We start from the raw sequence: 22,210 nt of genomic DNA on the forward strand, positions 1-22,210 counted from the left end.
AGTGCTTTCATTATTTTGTAATTGCATTATTACAGTACTTGAATTCCAAAGGACATTTGAAATACACCCTAAACCTTCCCCCCTCATTCAGATCCACCAAAAGCTTTCCTGTAATATGTGAAGTAATTCTATATTGTTCTAAAATTTGCACAGAGTGACCTCACAGAGTGAACATATGGTTATAGACTAATAATAGAGTTGGCCCTATATATAAGTAATGTTTCTATAGTCTGACATTCCTAACTGGCCAGCTTCCATCTCTTATCAGTTTGCCATCAAAATCAATGCCAAGCAGATCCACGCAGTGGAAAAAAAAAACTTGGTATGATCGTGCCAAGATTTAGGGTACAGACAGAATTTATATAATATGCTTTAAAATATATGAAACATGGAAACATACCTTTGTCTTTATAGCACATTTGATGTTTATAGTGATTACCCAGAGCTCTTGGAGCCCCTTTCTTTGGAATGAGTGTTTTTTGATTCCATTATTAAGGATGAGAGTCATTGTCTAATGCCAGAATTTTTGATTTTCAACTCTGATGAAATCTAATAACTAACTCTTGTTGAATCCTTGTAATTGAAAAGTAGTATTTTTTTTTTTTTTTTGGCCTTTGAAGAGCTTGTATCTAATTCCAATCCACACCATAAATGCTGAGCGGACAGCTGTCCTATTAGACTCCACTGTATACATAAGGAACAGTTGGCACCTACGTACCTCAGAGCATAGCCTAGCAGCTTCCCAAGAATTTCTTGGAAATGTGCTTTAGGCCCAAGGTCCCCTTCCAACTCTGAAATGCATGCCAAATCTTGAGGTATACACAAGAGGGGTTCCCTTCCAGATGGGTTTGAGAAGCATGCTGTTGTGCAGAAGGAATGAGAATTATAGATGCTGTGTTCTTTTTCTAAATCGGCATATGCTTTTTCCTAGGGGTTTATTTAAGTAGAGGCCTTCAGGTGAGGTTATTATGCACCCATTTGGATTGACTTCACCTGAGCCAGTGATCTTTGCATAGTTCCTAAAAGAAGGTCTAAGACCCAAGCCGTTACTGGCTCTAGACACCTACCAGGCCATAAAAAGCCCCCCAGAAATGAAAGATTCAACTTCACTTTACCTCTACTGGCCAAGAAGTTCTGTGTTCTCTGGAGACTTTTCTTAGGAGGCTTCCTTCTTCTTCCAGAAGTTTGGGGATTTTTCTGATGAATTTTTCTTTATATTTGGCATTTCTTTCTTGGTTTTCTTAATACTAAAATGAAGACCCAGTGCTAGGAAGCTTTGAGCCGTTACATCTCGTATAGTACATTTCCATCAAGAATCCCACTACATCTGTGATGGCTTGTACCTTCGTGATATCTTTGTGTGAGGTTGTGTCAACCAAACAACCTACCATAGTGGGTAGTTTTACCAAGAACCCACAGAAGACCCAACGTGGCCTTCATTCATGAAAAAATGTGGTTTAAATTATATGGAATGGCTATGCTCAATATGCTGTCACTTCAGAGGAATGTTAAAGACTTAGATGCTTACCATTGATTGGAAACTTATTCACAGTTCTTAGAGATTTGATATTCAAATGTAATAAATTACCCTAGAGATTTTAAATACAGGACATATCTCTATAGGGCAGGGATGGCAATGCAAATGTATGATGAGATCTGTGTATTTACCTTGCCTTGTCTATTTTTTGAACCTTTATTATGCACAAAGCTATTTATAATTAGGCGTGGGAGAGAGAGCAGATCCCCCTAACCTCACCACTTCCAAACATCTCAGAAACCTAAACAGACTTACTAAATCAGGAAAAGTCTTAAATAGGTTTGAAAATTAGCCTCTGAATCCCAAAACATTGCCTACTATCTTGGATTGTGAAGTTGTAGGAAATGGCTGGTTTGGTGGTAAAGAGAAGCAACTGAAATGCATCTCTCCAGCTGTCCTTGTGTAAAACAAATTATTCGTACTGGTAGGAAAATTACTTCTTTTTCTAAAAATAAGGTAAATGTGAGAAGAGCTGGCTATTTTAATAGCAGAACCTCCGTTGGAACTCTGTAGTAGCTATAGAATTCTTAAGCACTTTAGAAAATGTTGTTTCTAATGTCAACATCATCTGTCATAGCACGGTCCCCCTGGGAGCAGATCAGATTCTTCTCCGAGGCGCCCAGTTGAGAAATACACAGTGGGTTCATGGAATAGTTGTCTACACTGGACATGACACCAAGCTGATGCAGGTGGGATTTTTTATCTATGAAAAACCTTGTGGATGTATTTTCTTGAAAATGCGCTATTTGTAGCTCTCTATGCAGTAGTCCCAAACATAGCAGACCATCTGTCACAGACTCCTGAGCCCTACTCTGTACATTCAGAATCTCGTTCTTCAGTGTTTAGGGCCATAAAATGGCTCATGTGCACAATACTGGAAAGTTTCATTCGAGACCAACAATGCATGAACTCTTAATTATTTCCTGTGCTGATTCCATTTACTCTAACAGTGGTTGATACTATTGTCTGTGCAATGACATGTTCTACATGAAAGTATTCTGTGTTCTACATGAAATGTGCTCTACATGAAAGTATTTATCTTATAATCTTGTTTTAAGACTGTGATCAAATTTTATAACTGTTTTAATTTTTTTTGTAAAATTAAAAGAAGGATTTGTGAGCCAAATGTTGACCCCTTTTTGCTAACATTTTTATGTTAAGCCATTTTTAATGGAAAGAAACCACCATTACTGATTCCACCGTAACCATAATGATTCTACCCCTCACCATTCTATAAATTCTGTCAACCATTATTTTATATCTATTATGACAGATTTAATTTTCTGTTCTATAGATGCCTTGGTTAGCATGATTGTTTTTATCATCCACCACAGCTGAGGAGACTGACTTCCGTTATTCTTTTTTTTTTTTTTTTTTTTTTTACTTCCGTTATTCTTTATAGCCAGGACTACTTAGACCATTGCTGTGATCAGTAAAACAGTTACTGAACACCACCAGAAATCTGGAAACCAGAGGTCCTTCAAATGGGACCTTCATATTTTGTAACTTCTAAGGGTTACGGATACAGAGGCCACCTTCTCTGCCTCTCTTCCTGAGCTGAGCTCCCAAGTGCCTCTCCTCTACCCTCTTTGCTTCAGTAGTCAAGTAACGCCTTCTTCATCTTCCCCGCCACAATGCAAAAGTTATGTTTCTAAAAGGAGTCCTATTTCCTTCTCTTCTTATTATTATTTTATATCCTAGAAAAAGGCTTGAGGTATAGTGGCCTTCAGGGGCAAAAAAAATAGATGGCTAACATTTGACAGCTTATTACAGCTGTGATTTTTTTTCTGTATAATTTTCAAGTGTCTACCCATGTCTAGATTTTGAGTTGTGATGGACTTTGTCATCGTCATCAAAATACCAAATAGACATTACTCAATCAATGTGTACACATTTTTTTATTGCTCATCTTGTCTCTTTTTACAGAATTCAACAAGTCCACCACTTAAACTCTCAAATGTGGAACGGATTACAAATGTACAAATTTTGATTTTATTTTGTATCTTAATTGCCATGTCTCTTATCTGTTCTGTGGGCTCCGCCGTTTGGAATCGGAGGCATTCTGGAAAGGACTGGTATCTCAACCTAAATTGTAAGCATTAAAGGGCCTGTTGTATTTATTCTTTTCTTTCATTAAAACATGCATTTGTTTCATGCTGATGGGATTTCCTATCATTCCTAAAAAGAAAACCTTGTTGGCGAGATAACTGGGCATTTAATTTTTATGTTTCAATGCAGTTTCCAATAAAAGAAAGTAAAATGTTGCTAGAGTCTGCAAATTTCAGAATCCTTAAAAATGATCACTCTAGAGTAGTATAAAATGGTAGTTCATTAATATCATTGTCATTAATGTTATTTGTTCTTTAAAAATATTTTAACACAGGTGGTAGGATAGTTACCTGGTGAAGAAAGCAGATTGATTATCTTTAATGCACCAGAAGTAGAGCACATGCTTATAAAAAGTTTAAATTGAATATCCTTTCATTTGAACTCATGAATGCAGTAAATTCCATGTTAACGGTCATCTTGTCTTAGGGAAAGCCTATTAAATATGGTTTTTTTGGACCATCTGTCCTTTTACTATTGTGGGATTAATGTACCATCCCTGAATATTTCTGGAAAATAAATTTGCATTGCCTTCTAATGAGTACTTAACCAATAAATACTTAATTTCCAGAAGCGTGAAAACAAATTCTAGTAAACCTTGTAGCAAAATCGATTTTTTTTTTCAGTTTTTATCCTATTGATTTTTAGTTTCGTGGCTATTCCAACTTTTTTTTTTTTAACCCTGATTTATGATTTCAACATCGGAACTGTTATGACTCCCATCGGTTTGTTTCTTCATATACTTCACAGTGTGTCTGCCGTAACGGTTCTATTTTCATTATCAAAGAGGCAGGGTGTGATTTACCTAGGGCACAGCCCTACATTGTTTTTGCTATTTGGATTAGTTTTGCCGCTGTTTTGTCTGATTGCTTTTAAGGCATGCTTTATAAATCAAAGGTGCATTTTTAATAATTTACATAAAACTGATTTTGCCCAGTGGAGATTTTACATTTATAAACCCACAATCCTGTCCCTGATATCTCTAAACTTCCTGTGTGGAACAGGATTGGAAACACTAGGCAGTGCTTTCATTCATTAGAACCATTATGAAGTTCTTAATAGTACTACCAACGTACTGATCCGTCTTGAGTATTTGAGAATAAGGATATGCTATCAGCACAGTGTTCCTCCCAAACTATCTAGAGATGTTGTGTAATATGGAATACTTCTATTATGCTGAAGTTCTGGTCAACACAAATGAAATACTTGAAACTATAAATGACTTTCTTCCCACCTCCCCCAACAGATGGTGGTGCTAATAATTTTGGACTGAATTTCTTGACCTTCATCATCCTTTTCAACAATCTCATTCCAATCAGCTTACTGGTTACATTAGAAGTGGTGAAATTTACCCAGGCATACTTCATAAATTGGGTAAATATGAATTACTGTTTTTCATCATTCTAAATTTATGTTTTGTCTTTTTTTTTGATAGGGTCTTTTGAGGATTTTAATTTTTTTTAAAGATTTTATTTATTTATTTGACAGAGATCACAAGCAGTCAGAGAGGCAGGCAGGGGGGAGGGGGGAAAGCAGGCCCCCTGCTGAGCAGAGAACCCGATGTGGGACTTGATCCCAGGACCCTGGGATCATGACCTGAGCCAAAAGCAGAGGCTTTAACCTACTGAGCCACCCAGGCGTCCCCAAGGATTTTAATTTTTTTTAAGTAATCTCTGCACTCAATGAGGGGCTCAAACTCATGACCCCAAGATCAAGAGTTGCGTGCTCCACTGACTGAACCAGCTGGGCAATCCCCTGATAGTGTCCTTTGATCTCTCAGAAACAAAATCTTAATGATACCTTCCCTTTTATTGACTGCAACATGGCATTTCAAAATATTTTTTACTTTAATATGATGATAACAAATTCATTTGACATGTAAAAATCAATAGCAAAAGCTCTTTATCTTAAAATCACACAAGTTTATAGACTAGACATTCCGGGGAACTAAGTCTCCAGTTAAGAAAACCTATTTGGGATTATATAATAGTCTTGGGGAGAAGGAGACCATGAGGTTTGGAGTTAAAATATCTGGATTATCGTAGTTCTCTAATTACTAGTGCCATGAACTTTGCCAAGCCACTTGACTTCTTTGAGACTTATTTTCTTGGGCCTTTAGACAGGAAAGATAAAACATGCTTTACCAGCATCTCACGGTGGTAATATAGCGCAAAGGAATCTCACAGCATAGCAAACAGCCTCCTAAACAATCAAGTGCTCTAGAAATAACACTATTCACTGCTTGTTACAACCAGGCTGTCAGTCTTGTTTTATATACCTATGTAGGTTATTTTTCCCCCACTGTAAACAAATTCAGCTGTACTTTATTTTTTTATTCTTGAATTTTTTTTAATCTTGGAAAAATGTGCCGGACATCTGTTCCCTAAATATTTTGTTTATAAAATGTGTTGTTTTTAGTTTTATTTTACCAAAGTTAAAATTAATGAATTTATGTAAATTAAATAAGCCTTCAGACTTAATCTGCCAGAAAGTTTGATTTTTCTTTTATTTTGGGAAATTTGGGTATTATCTTTTGACATTATCTTTTTAAATTATTTAAAAATCTTTCAAGTGAACAATATTAGAATTTTTAAAAAATATAACTGATGATGCTTTTGCCACTGCTCACTACCTTCCCATGGTAAGTGATCTACCTCACCTGTCAAATTGTCTAATCCATTGGTACAAGCCCAGTAGAATTTAGAAATCTAAAATGAGCTGCAGGTGTGGCTTATTTCATGCAGGAAATGTGTTGCTGAAAAATTATGTAATAACATTTGTGTAAATACAATTAAAACCTATTGAGGTTTCCCACTTTGCAATAAGAAATCATAAGGTGACTCATTTTGAAAATCAAATAACTAGTTAGACACTTTATTATTTTGTACTTGGATTTTTAAAAGTAATATTTGCTTCCAGTAATGACATAATTTGAGTATTGGAGGAGGCCAGCAGGCATATGCTCTTCAGCCACCTTTCTATTGTACAGAGATTCGATAACATTGCTGGCAGGTCTTTTACCACCCAGCAAGTCCATGTGTAGAAATGAGATCAGTAACTGCCCCCCCCCACTTTGATACTGGTTCTACCGATCTTTTAAGAAAATGTCTAATCTTGTTTCTGAATGATAGCCTTGCAAAGTATTAAAACTCAGGTAGGGTGCCTGGGTGGCTCAGTTGGTTAAGCATCCCACTCTTGGTTTTGGTTCAGGCTGTGATCTCAGGGTCATGAGATTGAGCCCTGCATTGGGCTCCGTGCTCAGGATGGAGTCTTGCCTGAGATTTCCTCTCTCTCCCCACTAGCACGCACACACACTCTCTTTCTCTCTCTAAAATAAATAAATCTTCAAACAAAAACAAAGAGCTCGGCTGCATGCCTTTTCTTCTATCACCTCCTCCCCATCTCCTTCTGTTCCTTATCAGACTTGATGATCAAGGAAGTCCAACTTACTCCCCGTTCCATTCATTCCTCTTTGAACATGGCTCAGGTGCTTAATAGCCTTCTTAGATCAAGGCTCCTACCAGTCAACAGCCTACGTCAGAACTGAGGCAGATCAGTCTGAAATGCAGACGTGGGAAAGACCAGATTCGTCCTTTTCCTTTGACTTGTAAAAATCTGTTAACCCTGACTTGGTAATAAAATGGTGTACTCTGGAAAATACTAATTCTTATAGGCTAAGAGTCAAGCTTCATATTGTTTGGGTACAGAACAAGTACAAATTGGTACAAAAGCTGTACATTTTTGTTTGGGTTTTGGGAAGTGCACTCCTTCTGCTTTCAAGTATATGCACTGGAAGGAAGCAGAGCCAAGAAAGTATAACCAGATAGAATCTCTTAGGTAATTTTCCTAGGGGTTTAAAAATAATTATTTGAGCAGTGTTCATGCTCTTATTTTAGCTGCATTAAGTACTTATGTTGTGTCAGACGCTTTAGGAAGCATTTCACATACATTATTTTATTTAATCTTTACCACACATCACCTATCTAGAAAATGGTAGAATTATGAAAAAAATTCAAGATTGCCTGATTGCAGAGATCCACTCTAACTGCCTTGCTGTCCTGCCCTTTCTTGAAATATAATATTCTCTACTGAGGACTTTTCAGAGAAATCAACTGAAATGGTGTAGAATGGCCAGATGAGAGTGGTTTCATGTTATAACTCACTAGTTAAAGAAAATTTCAGTCATTCTCTTGTTACCAATTGCATTTAGTAATTTCTTTTATTTAAAAAAAAAAAAAGGATCTCGACATGCACTACGAACCCACAGACACTGCTGCAATGGCTCGAACGTCGAATCTGAATGAGGAACTTGGCCAGGTAAACTGAATTTCTTGTTGATACGTTAAATGGGACGTAGATTCATTGTCACTTCTGCCATAGGTGGCAACTTCATATGAATTGACAGCTCCTAATTTCCCATTATTTGGATAATCAGCATAAATTTGTTAGCACATAATTACCATTTTTAGTAAACGAAGTTTTAAAAACACTTAAAAGCTATTTTGCTCTCAGATAAGGTATTACACAAAGGGATTTCCTTCAACATATAATCTAGTTAGTAGTAAAGTATTGGTTATTTTTGAGTGATAAACTCTCAGTATTAAAATTGCTCATAGCTTTTGACCAGAAAGGAAGAAAAAGTTAACTTGATCATTGATGCTATGTAAGTCAAAGTATGAAAGTGATCAAACGGGAATTTTAGATTTATAATTCATACTGCATTCACATATATGTATATCTTTGTAATCCATATTTACATACTAGCTCAGGAAGAATTCTTATTCTGTATTCTTGCCATTTGCTATTTCTTTTCAAATAGCATTTCTGCCAGAATTACCTTTTTCGTACCAATCTGGATGTTATATGAAGTTAATTGCACAAGCCTTTACTAATTCTGTAATTGTTTTGGTGAGAAATCCTGGTAGATGTTTTAGTGCTTCATAAATTCATGGTGGCAATTTCTAGTGGAAATTCAGGCCATGTTCAGATTTCTGTTTGGCTGCAGCTTTTCTAGCATCTTGATAGTCTTTACGGTTCATACATGAAATGATTCATTGCTAAAATACTAAAAAAAAAAGTCGAACATATTTCTTAATAAATGCAAAGAAAATCATCACTTAATAGCATTCATTGTGCCCATATAATATAACAAGATGGATAAAAAGAAATATTTAAGGGGCATTTTTCCCCCTTTGTGAGAGACTGACATAAAAAGACTTCTGAAATTTTAATGAGAAATTTTAAACTTTTTTTTTTTTTTTTTTAGGTAAAATACATATTCTCTGACAAAACTGGTACTCTGACCTGCAATGTAATGCAGTTTAAGAAGTGCACTATAGCTGGAGTTGCTTATGGGTGAGTTGTTTCCCCCCCTTTAATTAGAATGTGAAACACACATTTAATTAGTGCTAATAGTTTGGCATGTTTTGAGAGTTCTTAGTAGTGGAAATTTTTTTTTGACATAAAAAGCCCGTTTTAACTTTAGCATACATGCATGTTTTGTGTTATAGTTTGAAATTGTTTTTCGTTTGGAATTACCTATGAGGTGGAGGTTCTACCCAGTAGTATTTCCGTGTTTGGAGTTTGCTAAAGGTCTCTATCTGGCTCTGGTCATGAAGTAAAAACACCGTTCCTGCTACATTGCCATGAAGTTAAGAGTACAATGTCGTAATAACGTACAGTGTCCTTGGGCAGTTTTCAAGGATGTTAAAATATTGTTTCTCTGATAGTTACGCCTTTGATTTGCTTTTTCTTTTATTGCCTCTCCTCTTTGCAATCACAAGCAATCTAAATTTCTGATGGTGGGAAGGAGGTGGGGACATGAAGCTCTGAAACTTTTATCAGGCTCCTAATGTCCTTTACAGTACGCTTGTTAAGAATCCACTTATTTCTTTCCTTGAGTTATGTTTACCTAAATCCTTCAAAAGCCTTCTTTCTGAAATACTTTTTAGGATAAAGTGACTAAATTAATCTGTACATTTCCAAAAAGGATGTGATCAAAAGATGAAACTTTTCTTGGTTGGAGTGACCTTGACCATGACCTATTAACAAATTTTCCAACTATCCTTATCTATAAGTGAGACTGGGAAATACTGATCCCTTAACCATTTAAGCAAGAGCACTTTCGTTTGGGTTTTCTGGTTTGTACTCACTCTTTCCCACTCACACTCTGTCTCCAAACAGTAAGCTAGTATAAAAATAATGTATTGAATTTTGAAAACGCCTTAGTTAAAATTATAAATAAATAACCATTTGGTAAAAAATTCTAAAAGCAATGGTTACTCCTATACAAGGGTCTACAGAGAGAAGTAGATGGAGGCAGATGCCCTATTCTTTGGGTTAGCAGAGAGTGTGACTAAAATTGACTTCAAACTCTATGTGTAAATGAAGCTGAAAAGGCATTTGATTGAGCGGCTTTTTCACACTTTGCGAAGACGGGATGTTAATTTAAGAAGCATACTTACTGTTTCCAGGGCTGGATACCATTTTGCTTCTTTCTTCTTTATATGAAGTTCTCCCAACTCCCCTAGAAGAGGCTGTCCTTACTCCTCCCCACCACTTGCTACCAGCCTTGTAATTTGCTTAGCTGCCCTAGAGGGGGACAGGCAGCCACACTTGTCGACATCATGCTTATTTGACCCACAGGTACGCCAGGCAAGAGAAGGAAAGGCAGACTGTACTTCTGGAGTGTGTTATATTATTCTTGCTGACAGACTCGTGAAGACTGTTTTATAAAAATTCTACTTTCATAAGTGAATTTATTTTTACTTTGCCAGTTTCCAATTGAACAAGCAAGTTCTTCAAATGAGTAAATATTGATTGTGAACTTAACCAGAACAGAAAGCTAGAATGAGATCTAGCCTGTCTCCTGCATTTGGTCAAGTTTTTTTCTTATTCTTGCAACAAGCCTTAAATATGTCCAGATGCTAGTTCTAAAGAGCAGTGTTCTTTCTGGATCTGTTGGTGGTATTATCATTGACAACCCTTATGTGATAGGGTTGGTTTCAGACTGGTAAATATTAAAGAAATATTAAGAGTTAAGAACCGTCATCATTTAAATCAAGTTTCCAGAAAAACAGTTTTTGTCTTGGGCAAATAATATCTCTTAACACTGGGGGGCAATCATAAGACATAACCTCTAGTCCTAGCTTTGTCACTAATCTACCATAAAACTATCAATAATTCCTTTCAAATATTCCAAATTCCTTAAACTGAAGATAGTGAGAGAAGATAATCTCTAAAGTCGTTTTCTAGGTATAAAATTCTAGATATAAAAAACGTAAAAACATGTTTTACTAGAATTTTTTAAAAAGATATTCTTTTATTTGCCAATTTTAACTTACATAAACAGAAATACATTTCTTTCTTGGGTGATATATCATGTTTTTGAGAATACCAGATGACTTGCTGAGTGAAGCGAGTTGTTAAACTGCTTCCAATAATCACGTAGTGTTGTGTATGTGTGTTTAGGATCTTTAACCTGATTTTTTTTATCAACATCCCCTCCCCCAAGCATCCTGATGGGCATTTGGAATGTCAACATTGTATCATAGAGAATGGTTGATACAGGAAGTTGTTGATACAGGAGACTTCAGATGCTTAGGTGTTTACAGTAAGAGACACACCACTGTTCCTTAATTCCACCAAACTCAGCAAGAAAAGTAGTTACTGTCAGCCATCTTCTGTGGCAATTTCCTCTGGCCCCTCTTGGCTTATTGGAACGCAGAGGGGAAATAACATGGTTTTGCAAGCTCTTTTGCTCTGTTGCAGTGTTAACATTTGTTTAATATGGGGAACTATTAAGTACATGTACCTTCAACTCTAGCAGAAGAAAGCATGGTGTTATATCTCCCCAGGACAAATCAGGATAAAGGAGAACATCCCACATTTTCATAAATTAACAAATGTTTTTGGGGTTCCAATTTCAGAACAGATCCTTGTGAAGCATTTTTTAAGAAGATAAAGTCTAGTTTTACTCTAGGTAGAGTCAGAGGTGAGTTCGGTTGACTTTTATGGGTCTGAAGAGAGGACTTGAAGTATCTTCATTTTTGCCTATTATTCCTTAAGTTTGTAAGACGATAATATTTAACACTTAACACGATGCTTCAAAATTTAATCTTGGCAATTTTTCTCTCATTTTCACATAACCAGTACCCAAGTTGGATTCATCATGGGCATCAAAATAAAGATTTGTACATATGTAGCAGTGATGATGGTTTTGTCAGACTTGTCAGAGATGCTACTGTGTTTAAACTTACTAGATTGTTTCATTAGATCTTTCTTCCATTAAATGTAAATCGATGTCATCTGTAAATTTAACTTACTACAAACTAGAAATTCTACTGCTAAACATTTGTTCAAGTATCATTTCAGTAACTTCCTTTCTGTAAGAAATGAGTCAACTTTACCAAAGTAACTAGAATACCAGGAATGGGTAAAAAGGCTTATATGTTCCGTGGCTAGGACTTTCAGTACAGTGAATGTAATAGGCTATAATCCTAGGTATCATCTTTATTGGTAATTTGTACCTTACTATTAGAATGAGCTGATGAGCTGGGCAGAGCTTTACAGAGTACAGGCTCTGAAGTTGTAAAAAAAAAAAAATTCTAATAAGCCAACTAAAGAGTGATTTTTTTGCATTAGTCATTTAATCAGTGTTAAAAACATTTCACTGACATTTTCCCCCGTAAAAATCTCTATGTAGCAATCTCTATGTACATATGAATATAATCTATGAATAGTTTAACGTGACCATATTTTGTTTAATAATATGTTTGCTGAAAGGATCAGTACTTCAAACTGAGAAGAGATTCATCACAAGAAACCTCACAATTACCATAAAACTTAGCCCTGAGGTCTAGATTATAACCAACAAATTTATCTGACTGCCCATCAGGGTAAGAATTGAATAAATACCATTCATTTGTTCATTGATATGCTTCAACAAATATTTTTATCTCCTGTGTATGTGGCACTTTGTTAAATTATGGGGTTTTAATGATCAGCAAAAGTTCACATCGTTTCTGCTCCCCCAAAGTTTATAGTCCAATTCGGGATTAATGGGTGTTAATTAAGTAATCAAAGATAAAACACAGTGCAGAGGTCCACGTGAGTCTATGATGAGGATTTGATTCAATCAGGCAGGTCAGGGACTGGCCCATGAGAAAGTGATCCTTGAGCCGGGATGTAAGAATGGGTTTTGATTAAGCGAAGACCTTACTAGGCAGATACAGCAGTATTGACATGCACACAAAGGCAAATGACCAGATAGCACATATACACCAGAGCTGCCCCAGCAGCAGTCCTGGGGAAACTCACGCACACAGGGGCAGTAGCAGGAGTGTGGGTCTCCTACTGCTCGTCACATTTCGAGTAGCATCTGCCAGGGCTAGACCCAACCCAGGAGAAGGGACCCTGAGTCTTGAGTTTTGCATCTTTTAAGCTATATTACTAAACATGTACTGGCCCCTTTCCTGATGTGAGATCAGGGACTGCCGTCCAGCATCGGTGCACTATAACAGAACCTTAGTACAGTGTTTTTGCTTGGGTAGCACTGGCCTCCGCTGGTACAGTCTGGGGGTGGCTAGAGTCCAAGCCTTGAGGTTGATCAGAAGTGATTGCCTTCAGCGCTGGGCTGCAGCCAGTTTCCACAGAGCTTTGCAGCGGGTCATCATTTTTTCTGGGACTCTAGCCCACAGGAGGCTCCGTTAGCCCTTCCTCTCAAGCATCCACAAAAGTCATTTGGTCCAAGAGAGAATAGTGAGTAGAGGGAACTGCCTTCATTGTGACTAATGACCATGGATACCGCACTGGAAGCAGTTTCCTGCTTTGCAGGTGAAAGAGGTGCCTTCTGATGGTGAGGCTCTTGCGGCAGCGGGTTTGGTGGAAGGACAGAGGGAATGGGATGGAGACAGAGGGAGTGATAGGACTCCACGGGTTTTCAGTGAAATTTGTATCTATCAAAAACAATAAATCACTCTACATTTACATTATTGAACTCCGCATTTTTTTTAAACTCAGTTGATAGCTAATAAATTTAAAGAGAAAATATTGAATGGCCATATATAGTGAGAGAAATGAAGGATAAGAAAATGAGTTCTGGCTGCTAAGAGAATAGATCTTGAATTTTCCCACCCCACGCGCGCGCCCGCACACACACACACACACACACACACAATGGTAATTATGTAACAGATGCAGGGGTTAGTTCCCACTGTGAAGGTAATCACATCAAAGTATGTAAGTGTATCAAATCATCATGTTGTATCCCTGAATCTTATGCAGGATTGTACATCAATTATATCTCCACAAAGCTGGAAAAGATTTGAACAGTAAAAAGAAAAATGTAATAAATACATAAAAGAAAATCTGCACTGTTATATATCCTTTGACTGAATACACAAGTGACTGTTGGAAACAAAAGCTGTACATCAGTCAGACTTTTCCTGGTGCTCAAATGAGCCAAAGGAGGAAATTAAAATTATTAATGAATATATTTTCTGTTTGAAATAACAAATGGCTTAATGAGTGAATTATGGTTTAGGTGAAAAATTTTGAGGATCGGTTCATCTTTTAAAATATGGCTCCATTTAATTATAGAAATGTAATTAACTTTTACTTTAATATACCTGTTTAAATACCCATTACTTTATGATAATCAAATTTGTTTATGAAATGTACTTGGCAAATTTTATCAGTGTAATTGTTTGTTCCTAAATATTAGCATGTTGGTTTCCTTAAAACACTTTATTCTGTTGATAGAATATGTACTTAATTTTCTATTGGTTTTAGCATGTATTTAAACCTCTAGGTTAAAATATTTCTTAGTGAATATTGAATTCTAGGAATCAAATGAATAAATTCCACAGCCAAGAGGCGAGTTGGCTGTCCTGTTCAAGAATATTTTGTAAATCTTCTTAGCTACCATAAATTGTGTTCTACTTACTATACTAACTGCCATTCTTCCAGAATCAACTAAAAGTTCATTTTCTTAACTTTTCCAAGATCCATCTTTCAGTACTTCCTTTACTCATGCTTTTATGTTTCCAGCCTTTCTGTGATGATTTTTTTCCTCTCTTTCTGCCCTTCCTCTTGCTTTCTGAAGCCATGTCCCTGAACCTGAGGATTATGGCTGTTCTCCTGATGAATGGTAAGCTGCATGGACCTTTCTGTCTCATGGATTCCTTTAAAAAGTTTGCATTTTATTGTTTTGATAAACACATTTCACTAGTTTTGGTGGGGGGAAGGCATTATAGATCAGGTGAGGTCAGCGTGCTATAAAGAACTTATTTCTTGAAATCTCGTGACTGTCCTTGATTTCCTGTTGCATAACCTTTAGTCATTTTACAGACATTTAGTTTAACAGTTAGGCTTGCTAGAGTTTACATTATGTATCCATAATAAAGTCTGTAATGATCAACGTGGGGTCCCTGGGCTGTGAACTAGCCAAGATTTACTAGAGCTCGAGAAGTTTTATCTTTTCTAGCTCAGCACTGCCACCTTCTGCTGCAATTTATATTTTCTACCGAGCCACAAAAAGACGCTACTGAATCCTACCCAAGACGCAGAAATTTCCTTTATGTCCCTTTTCATTAGTTTGGTAAATCTATTTGGGGTCTAGAACGTGAACATTTTCAAAAACAAATACCTAGAACAAATGTTGTAAGACTATGCTACCAAGGACCAAAGTTAACTGAAATATAAATAATTTTAGAATATTAGAGATGTCACTTTATAGTTTTAATGTCCATGCTTTTGAGGGGTTTTGTTTGTTTTCCCTTAAAATCCATCCTCCATGGATTTAACATTTTCATTTAGAACAGTATAAGTTTATTTTGGTATTTCTCGAACTCATCATGATTTGGTGACCAGCAAAACTTCAGAGAACAGATTCTTTTAATGCTGGTAACTATAGAATCCATTGTGGTTTTAGAAGGGGTTATATTTTTATTTTCAGGTTGCACATGTGTTCATGATTTGACCACATTTCCAGTATGCATGGAAGTCCAATAATATCATTTACTATTTTTCAACTTGACTTTGATTTCAATACAGTGGAGCTTTGATAACAATTTGCAGCTAAACTCATACCCATAATAATGACAGAGGCAGCTGTTTGATTCATGTGGTACCTGATGAGTCATCACATTTAAACTCATTGCTTGGAGTGTCATCCAGTTTCAGACACCTACACACAACTGAATAATTTTTAGTGTTTTTAAAAATATTCTAAATCTTCTTACTGCTGGTGGGTAATTCAAGTTTAATGCAGTAGCTATTCCCTTTTAGTTAATCCTTCAAGAATGCAGTAAACTTTTGTGACTATATCTATTTATTTATTGTTTTCCTGTAACAATATAATTCTATTGATTGTAAATAGTATTCTCTAGTATAGAATTAATATAAATTTTTCTAAGAACTCTTATTCTTAAGGAAATTGACTGTAGCCTATTTTTACAAAGGTTGAATGGAAATGTAAAAAATTGTTGCTTATTTACTCAGATCGTTTAAAATATCCTACTTTCAATAGGAGTTGTTTTGTGGTTTCTCACTTTTGGAGAGAATACCATATTATCTAGCTAAGATCTCTTTGTAAAACACTCTGCTGGAAAATTTGATGTTTGATATTCTAAACTAGATAACTCCAAATAAGAAATGCCAGAGTTTTCATAAATTATATGATTCTGCTTAAATATTAGTATTTTTTTTAAGATTTTTATTCGGAGCCCCTGGGTGGCTCAGTAGGTTAAGCTTCTGCCTTCAGCTCAGGTCCTGATCTCAGGGTCCTGGGATGGAGCCCTGCATCAGGCTCTCTGCTCAGCAGGGAGTCTGCTTCCCACGTCCCCACCCCAACCCCCGCCTGCCTCTCTGCCTACTTGTGATCTCTCTGTCAAATAAATAAATAAAATCTTGGGGAAAAAAAAGATTTTTATTTATTTGTCAGAGAGTGAGAGCACAAGCAGAGGGAAAAGCAGGCAGAGGGAGAAACAGGCTTCTTGCTGAGCAAGGAGCCTAACACGGGACTTGATCCCAAGACCCCTGACATCATGACCTGGACCGAAGGCAGATGTTTAGCCATCTGAGCCACTCAGGTGCCCCTAAATACTAGTATTTTAAAAAATAAACAATAGGGAAGGCATTTACCACCTTTATAATAAAGTGAGCTTTATTTTAAATAAAGCTGAGCTCCTGAGATTCCTTATCTATCAAACAGTTACCTACAGGCCTGCAAGGATGAAACAACAGATGCCACTTGAGCTTCTGCTCTGTCCTGGTCCACTGCAGTGGTCAAAGATGCAGACTTTGGATTCTGACCACCCAAGTTCACATCCAGATCCTATTGGTGCCCTTGAAAAATTACCTAATCTCTCTGCCTGCCTGTCTTCCTCTGGTACAATGTGGACATCATAAGGAGTTTGTGAAGATTGACTAAGTTCTGTTTTTATTTTTACTTTTTTTTTTTTAAGATTTATTTATTTGAGAGAGTATGTGTGCATGTGAGCATGGGCGGGGGGTAGCACGGGCAGAAGGAGAGGGAGAATCTCAAGCAGGATCCAGGCTGAGCACAGAGCCCAACTTGGGGTGATCCTGACAACCCTGAGATCACAACCTGAGCTGAAACTAAGAATCTGATGCTTAACCAACTGGGCCACCCAGGTGCCCCCCAATGAGTTCCATTTTAAAGTGCATAGAATAGAGTCTAGACATAGTACACTCACAGAGAGTGTTAGCTGTGGTGTCTCACTCAATCCTCATGATATATTTGAAGAGCTGTGATTGATGTGACCATATTCAAGTTGGTGAAATTTAGGCAAAGAAGATAAGTAAATAACTTGTCCTAAAATACACAAACAGGAAACATGAAAGCCAGAAATAAAACCTCACATAGCCCAGTCATAAAGTAGGTGCTGGTCACTTTGTGTCCTACAGACCTTAAAGAACTGTAAAGTATATATGCTTTTAGAGTACAAAATATCCTTACCATTTCAGTCTTTTTTTTTTAAATCTTTTCTTATTAAGGTAACAAGAGCAGGTACAATTTAACTGACTTGAGAAAAGTTAGCACAGGGAACAGAATTTTGCACATTAATACATCTGACATCTCCCCTAACCCCCATCCAGTTGATTTCATGTTCCCAAGGAAACCAGGATCAAAAGTGTAATGCTGAAAAGAGAAAAAGGAAAAAAAAAAGTGAGATCCCAAATGAATCCTATGCTCCTGGCATATGACCACATCATCATTCTGCTCGTCTTAGGGATAAACTAGAGAGTAGAGATGACTGTATAAATCCATAATCAAAGTTCATGCCTGTCTGTGAACAGCTTCACATTTCAATACAAAGTTCACTGAATTCCATATATAACACCTATAGCCTATATACATTTTACTGCCCTGCTGAACCATATTCACCACAAAAATGTTAAGTTTAAAAAACACATAATATTTAAAACTTACATGTGTGCAGATTATTGTACATTTTTTATAATTTGAAGGCAAACCTGTGATACTCTCTTGAGAGTATTTTCAAACATACCCTCTTAACATTAAAGATAGTTGGGTCATGGCTGTAGCTTTATTCACTTAAATATATTAGTATAAAATAGTTCACAGAAATAAGATCATTTCCCAACCAGTAGCTACTTACACCAAAATTGGTATGGTTTTCTTGTTTTTGCCAACTATGGTAACCTAACATAAAACCTTAGAGATTCTTTTCTTTAAAACATCTACCATTGGAGAAAAGATCTGTTTATTCTTAAGATGTGATTGTTTTCAACTAAATATTTCCATAGCCACTTTTTCTTTTCCTCATGCTTACTGTGGAAAAATTTCAAACCTAAACAAAAGTAGACAGATTGCCCTTTCACTCTCTTCCAAGTACATGCTCAAAACCAATGTCATCTATAACTTCTCCTCACCATTATTATGAAACCAATCCCAGATACCATATTTATTTTTCTTAACTATTTAATATAGATTCCGTACTGTTCTGATGGATGTTTGGAAGTTAATGCTAGTGAGGATGATTTTCCAAAAGGATTCTCTTAATGTGTTCCATGCTTAGTCATTGAGTATGGTTTTTAGGATTATCATAGTATCAGTGGATAGTACTATTTTCTAGTCTTATTTTCTCATTTCATCTTGGTCTATAATTATGTATGGAATGAGTGGTATTTATTTTTTCTGCTGCAACAGCTAGACTCATGAAAACATCCTTCCAGGTGTGACTGTATAATAATGAGATCTAACACATCCAAATTAATGTTTGTCTTCAAAGTAGTCACGTTGACAGGTAATTTCTTTGTTTCAATGATGCAGCCGTTTCACAGAATGTTTTTGGAACTCCTCTTTTGTAATTGTCTTCAGAAATACTTTGAGCCACACAGAAAAGCAGGTTTTATGACTTTGGTTAAAACTGATGTCTAACAAAAATATTATTGAATTCAATCGCTTGTTTATATTCTGGACTTGACGGGACATGACTCTGAATAACAAAGTCATTTCTAAAAATTAAATCTCCCTTTTATGGGATTTTGATTTGCAGCCAATAGCATTATTTAAAAGCAGGAGATGCAGATCTTTTCAGAAAATGGTGTTTTACCTCCTTACTAGGTTTATCTTCCAGTATGAGCCTGTGTGTAATATGTGTGTGTGCAGAATGTACATCTATTTTATGTGTAGGCTGTGCATCTATTACAGGTGGCTGTCATGGATTTTGTTCTTGTCTTTAATTTTTAATTTAAATTTGAGTTTTAAGTTCATAATGCATTAACATGTTGCAAATTCAAAGGGCATAAAGAGGGGAAGGTTTTTCCTCCCTTCCCTGCCTTGGAGCCCTCCTCTCCCCTCCTGGAGGCAGGCAATATAAACAATTTCAGATGTATCCTTCCAGATCTGTTCTACACATATACATGCATGTATTTGTTTTCTCTCTCATATATACAGAAAGGGAAGCATACTATGTGGCCTGTTTTGTGCCACCTTTTCTTTTGACAGGGCATCTTTGAGATCAGTCCAAGATCAGCTGAAGAGTTTCCTATTTTTTGTATAGCATTTGCTATGTTGATGTACCACAATTTTTTAAAGCATCGTACTTGAGTTATTTCTAATCTTTTGCTATTAAAAGTAAAAAAAAATGTACTGCAGGGACACCTGGATGTCTCAGTCAGTTGAGCATCTAACTCTTGGTTTTGGCTGAGATCATGATCTCATGGGTCCTGAGATAAAGTCCAGCATTGGGCTCTGTGCTCAGCAGGGAGTCTGCTTCAAGATTCTCTCTGCCTGCCCCTCCTTCTACTTGCCTGGTACATGCTCTCACTCTCTCTCAAATAAATAAATCTTTTTAAAGATGTACTGCAAAGAATGAATTTACACATACAACATTTTGCACCAGGTAGATAGCTTGTATAAATTCCTAGAACTAGAATTACTGGATCAAAGGGATACACATGCATTTTAAATTTTGGTGGAAATTGCTCAGTTGTTCTTATTAGAAGTTATGCGAATTTTCATACTCAGAAATGGTATGATTTATCTTTTTCCATAATCACAACAGCACAGAATTGTCAAATTTATTTCTGCTAAATTGATGCATTCATTTCTCTCATTGTAGGGTAAACTGAAGTTTGTATTTAAAGGCACTCGTATTTCCTCATCTGCTTGTTGTTTCGCTACATTGTTGATCTTTTTCATATTGGTTTCTATGAGTTCTTTCTATTTCGGGGAAACTAACCTTCATTGTATGAATTGGATACAGTTTTCCCCAGTTTTTTGTTTGGCTTTTGATTTTGCTTGCAGTAGTTTTTGCTATGCAGAAATGTTTTAGCCATATGTAGTCAGATTTACTTATTTGTTTTGCTTTCTGGATTATGTATGATACATAAATTATCACACATATTTTTATTAAATTGTTCATCCATCTGGAGTTTATTTGGTTCAAGGTGAAAAGGATGGGTCCAACTGTTTTTTTCTTTTTTTCTAATGATTCTTTTGTTGACATAAATTTTGAGTTTAAAAATATTTCAAGGGCCATACTATCATATATGAAAATAGGTGATACTGGTTAAGCCATATGCATTCTAAATTTCCTGTTAATTTTAATGCCATGGGGATTCTTCTTCTTCTTTTTTTTTTTTTTTTTTTTTGGTATGGTCAGGAAATAATTATTTACCCTGTATCATAGTTTTTAAATTAGCCTACAAGAAACGACCATCTATACTGTACAGACTACTTGCTCCTCATTCTCCTCACCTTAATGTTACCCTCCCTATCCCATTCCTTCTTGCAAAACACCATCATCTCTTTTGTGTCTTTTGTGTTCATAAGTGCCACTTAAAAATTTCTATGGAAAAAAATCAAGCAAAATGTTGATGTTGGCTTGCATTTGTATTTGTGAGCAGTTTGCAAATTCATAGTTTTGTCCACTACATTTAAATTCCCACTTTCGCTTTTAATACAGTTGGTTCTTATTTTGAAATGACATGAGTGTCTTAATTTTATCTGTTTACGATGACTAAAAGTGAACATCTTAGAAGATTTCAGAGAGGGTTGTTGAGAGCTTCATGCCTGAGTTATCCAACCCAGGCTATGTGGATTAGCAGATGAGTTGTTTATGGTTCTTATGATCTTGGAGAAGAAGTCACTTTCTGACTGAAGAGTTCTTATTTAATGTTATTCATGGTATAAGCTTCATTGACATATGGAGGGTGGAATGTGTCCATATAAAGATTTCAGTTGCACATCTAGTGTTATTTGTTACAAATACATTTGAAAGTTTTATCAATTATGGTAACTGATTTATGAGATAAAAGGGTTTCTGGTGAGATTAATAAGACATATCTTCAGATTTGTGAAGGCTTTTAGTCTGGAATTCTTTGGAAGGAAAATAGGCCTCCACATGCAAGATGTTACTGTGATTATTCTTTGACATTTCAATTTATCTAACAAATAAGTGGGAATGTATAACTAAGAACCATTAATGAATACATTTTAATAATAGGGAGACTTTCTGGAGCCCCAGTAATAAACTATGTTTAAGAAATGATAGTATTTGGAGGAGAAATGTATGCCATTTTTTTGCGTTCCCATTGATAAGTCATTTAAAAGATCTTGGATTTTTCCCTCCATCTTTAAAACTAGAGGAAAAGGAATAATGTCTTTATTCTTTTCCTAGGGATGTTTTGAGAATTCAAAACTACTACATTCTAATGAAGATGTACTATATTCCAGTTCTCAGAATTAATAGATCAAACTGCTACATGTATATAAAGATGTATCTTACTATAAACCTTCAAACTTCCTCCTCTAGTTATATTTCATTGATACTGTGTATGTTTAATTATATCAGATCCTTTTTTTCTTTAGTGATTTCTTCTTCCTTTCAAACAGCTGGCTTTAAAGATACGAAACTCTTGATATTTGGCACACTGGCATTGATAATACTCTGTAACTGTAAAAATTATGATCAAAAGCTTTCTGGGCTACAGTTACTTAGTATTGGACACATTATCTTTCCTTGGTGAATTAATTCTAGAATTTTCTTCTATGCACAAAAGCTTAGATGTATG

General features: G+C 36.0%; 1 protein-coding gene across 4 annotated transcripts in view; it reads left to right on the forward strand.

Annotated features, from left to right (window-relative positions):
* The window catches only part of ATP8A1 (ATPase phospholipid transporting 8A1), a 231,171-nt gene that overhangs the window by 77,307 nt on the left and 131,654 nt on the right, over positions 1–22,210 (forward strand). For 3 of the 4 annotated variants that reach the window (XM_044224040.1, XM_044224041.1, XM_044224042.1), the window contains exons 10-15: positions 2,115–2,226; positions 3,464–3,629; positions 4,890–5,017; positions 7,883–7,960; positions 8,910–8,998; positions 14,748–14,792. In XM_044224040.1, the coding sequence (XP_044079975.1) occupies positions 2,115–2,226; positions 3,464–3,629; positions 4,890–5,017; positions 7,883–7,960; positions 8,910–8,998; positions 14,748–14,792 (618 nt within the window). The remainder of the gene's footprint in view (positions 1–2,114; positions 2,227–3,463; positions 3,630–4,889; positions 5,018–7,882; positions 7,961–8,909; positions 8,999–14,747; positions 14,793–22,210) is intronic. The other variant, XM_044224043.1, reaches the window with a different exon arrangement.

This window comes from Neovison vison, chromosome 11 (assembly GCF_020171115.1).
Source record: "Neovison vison isolate M4711 chromosome 11, ASM_NN_V1, whole genome shotgun sequence".
NCBI lineage: Eukaryota > Metazoa > Chordata > Mammalia > Carnivora > Mustelidae > Neogale > Neogale vison.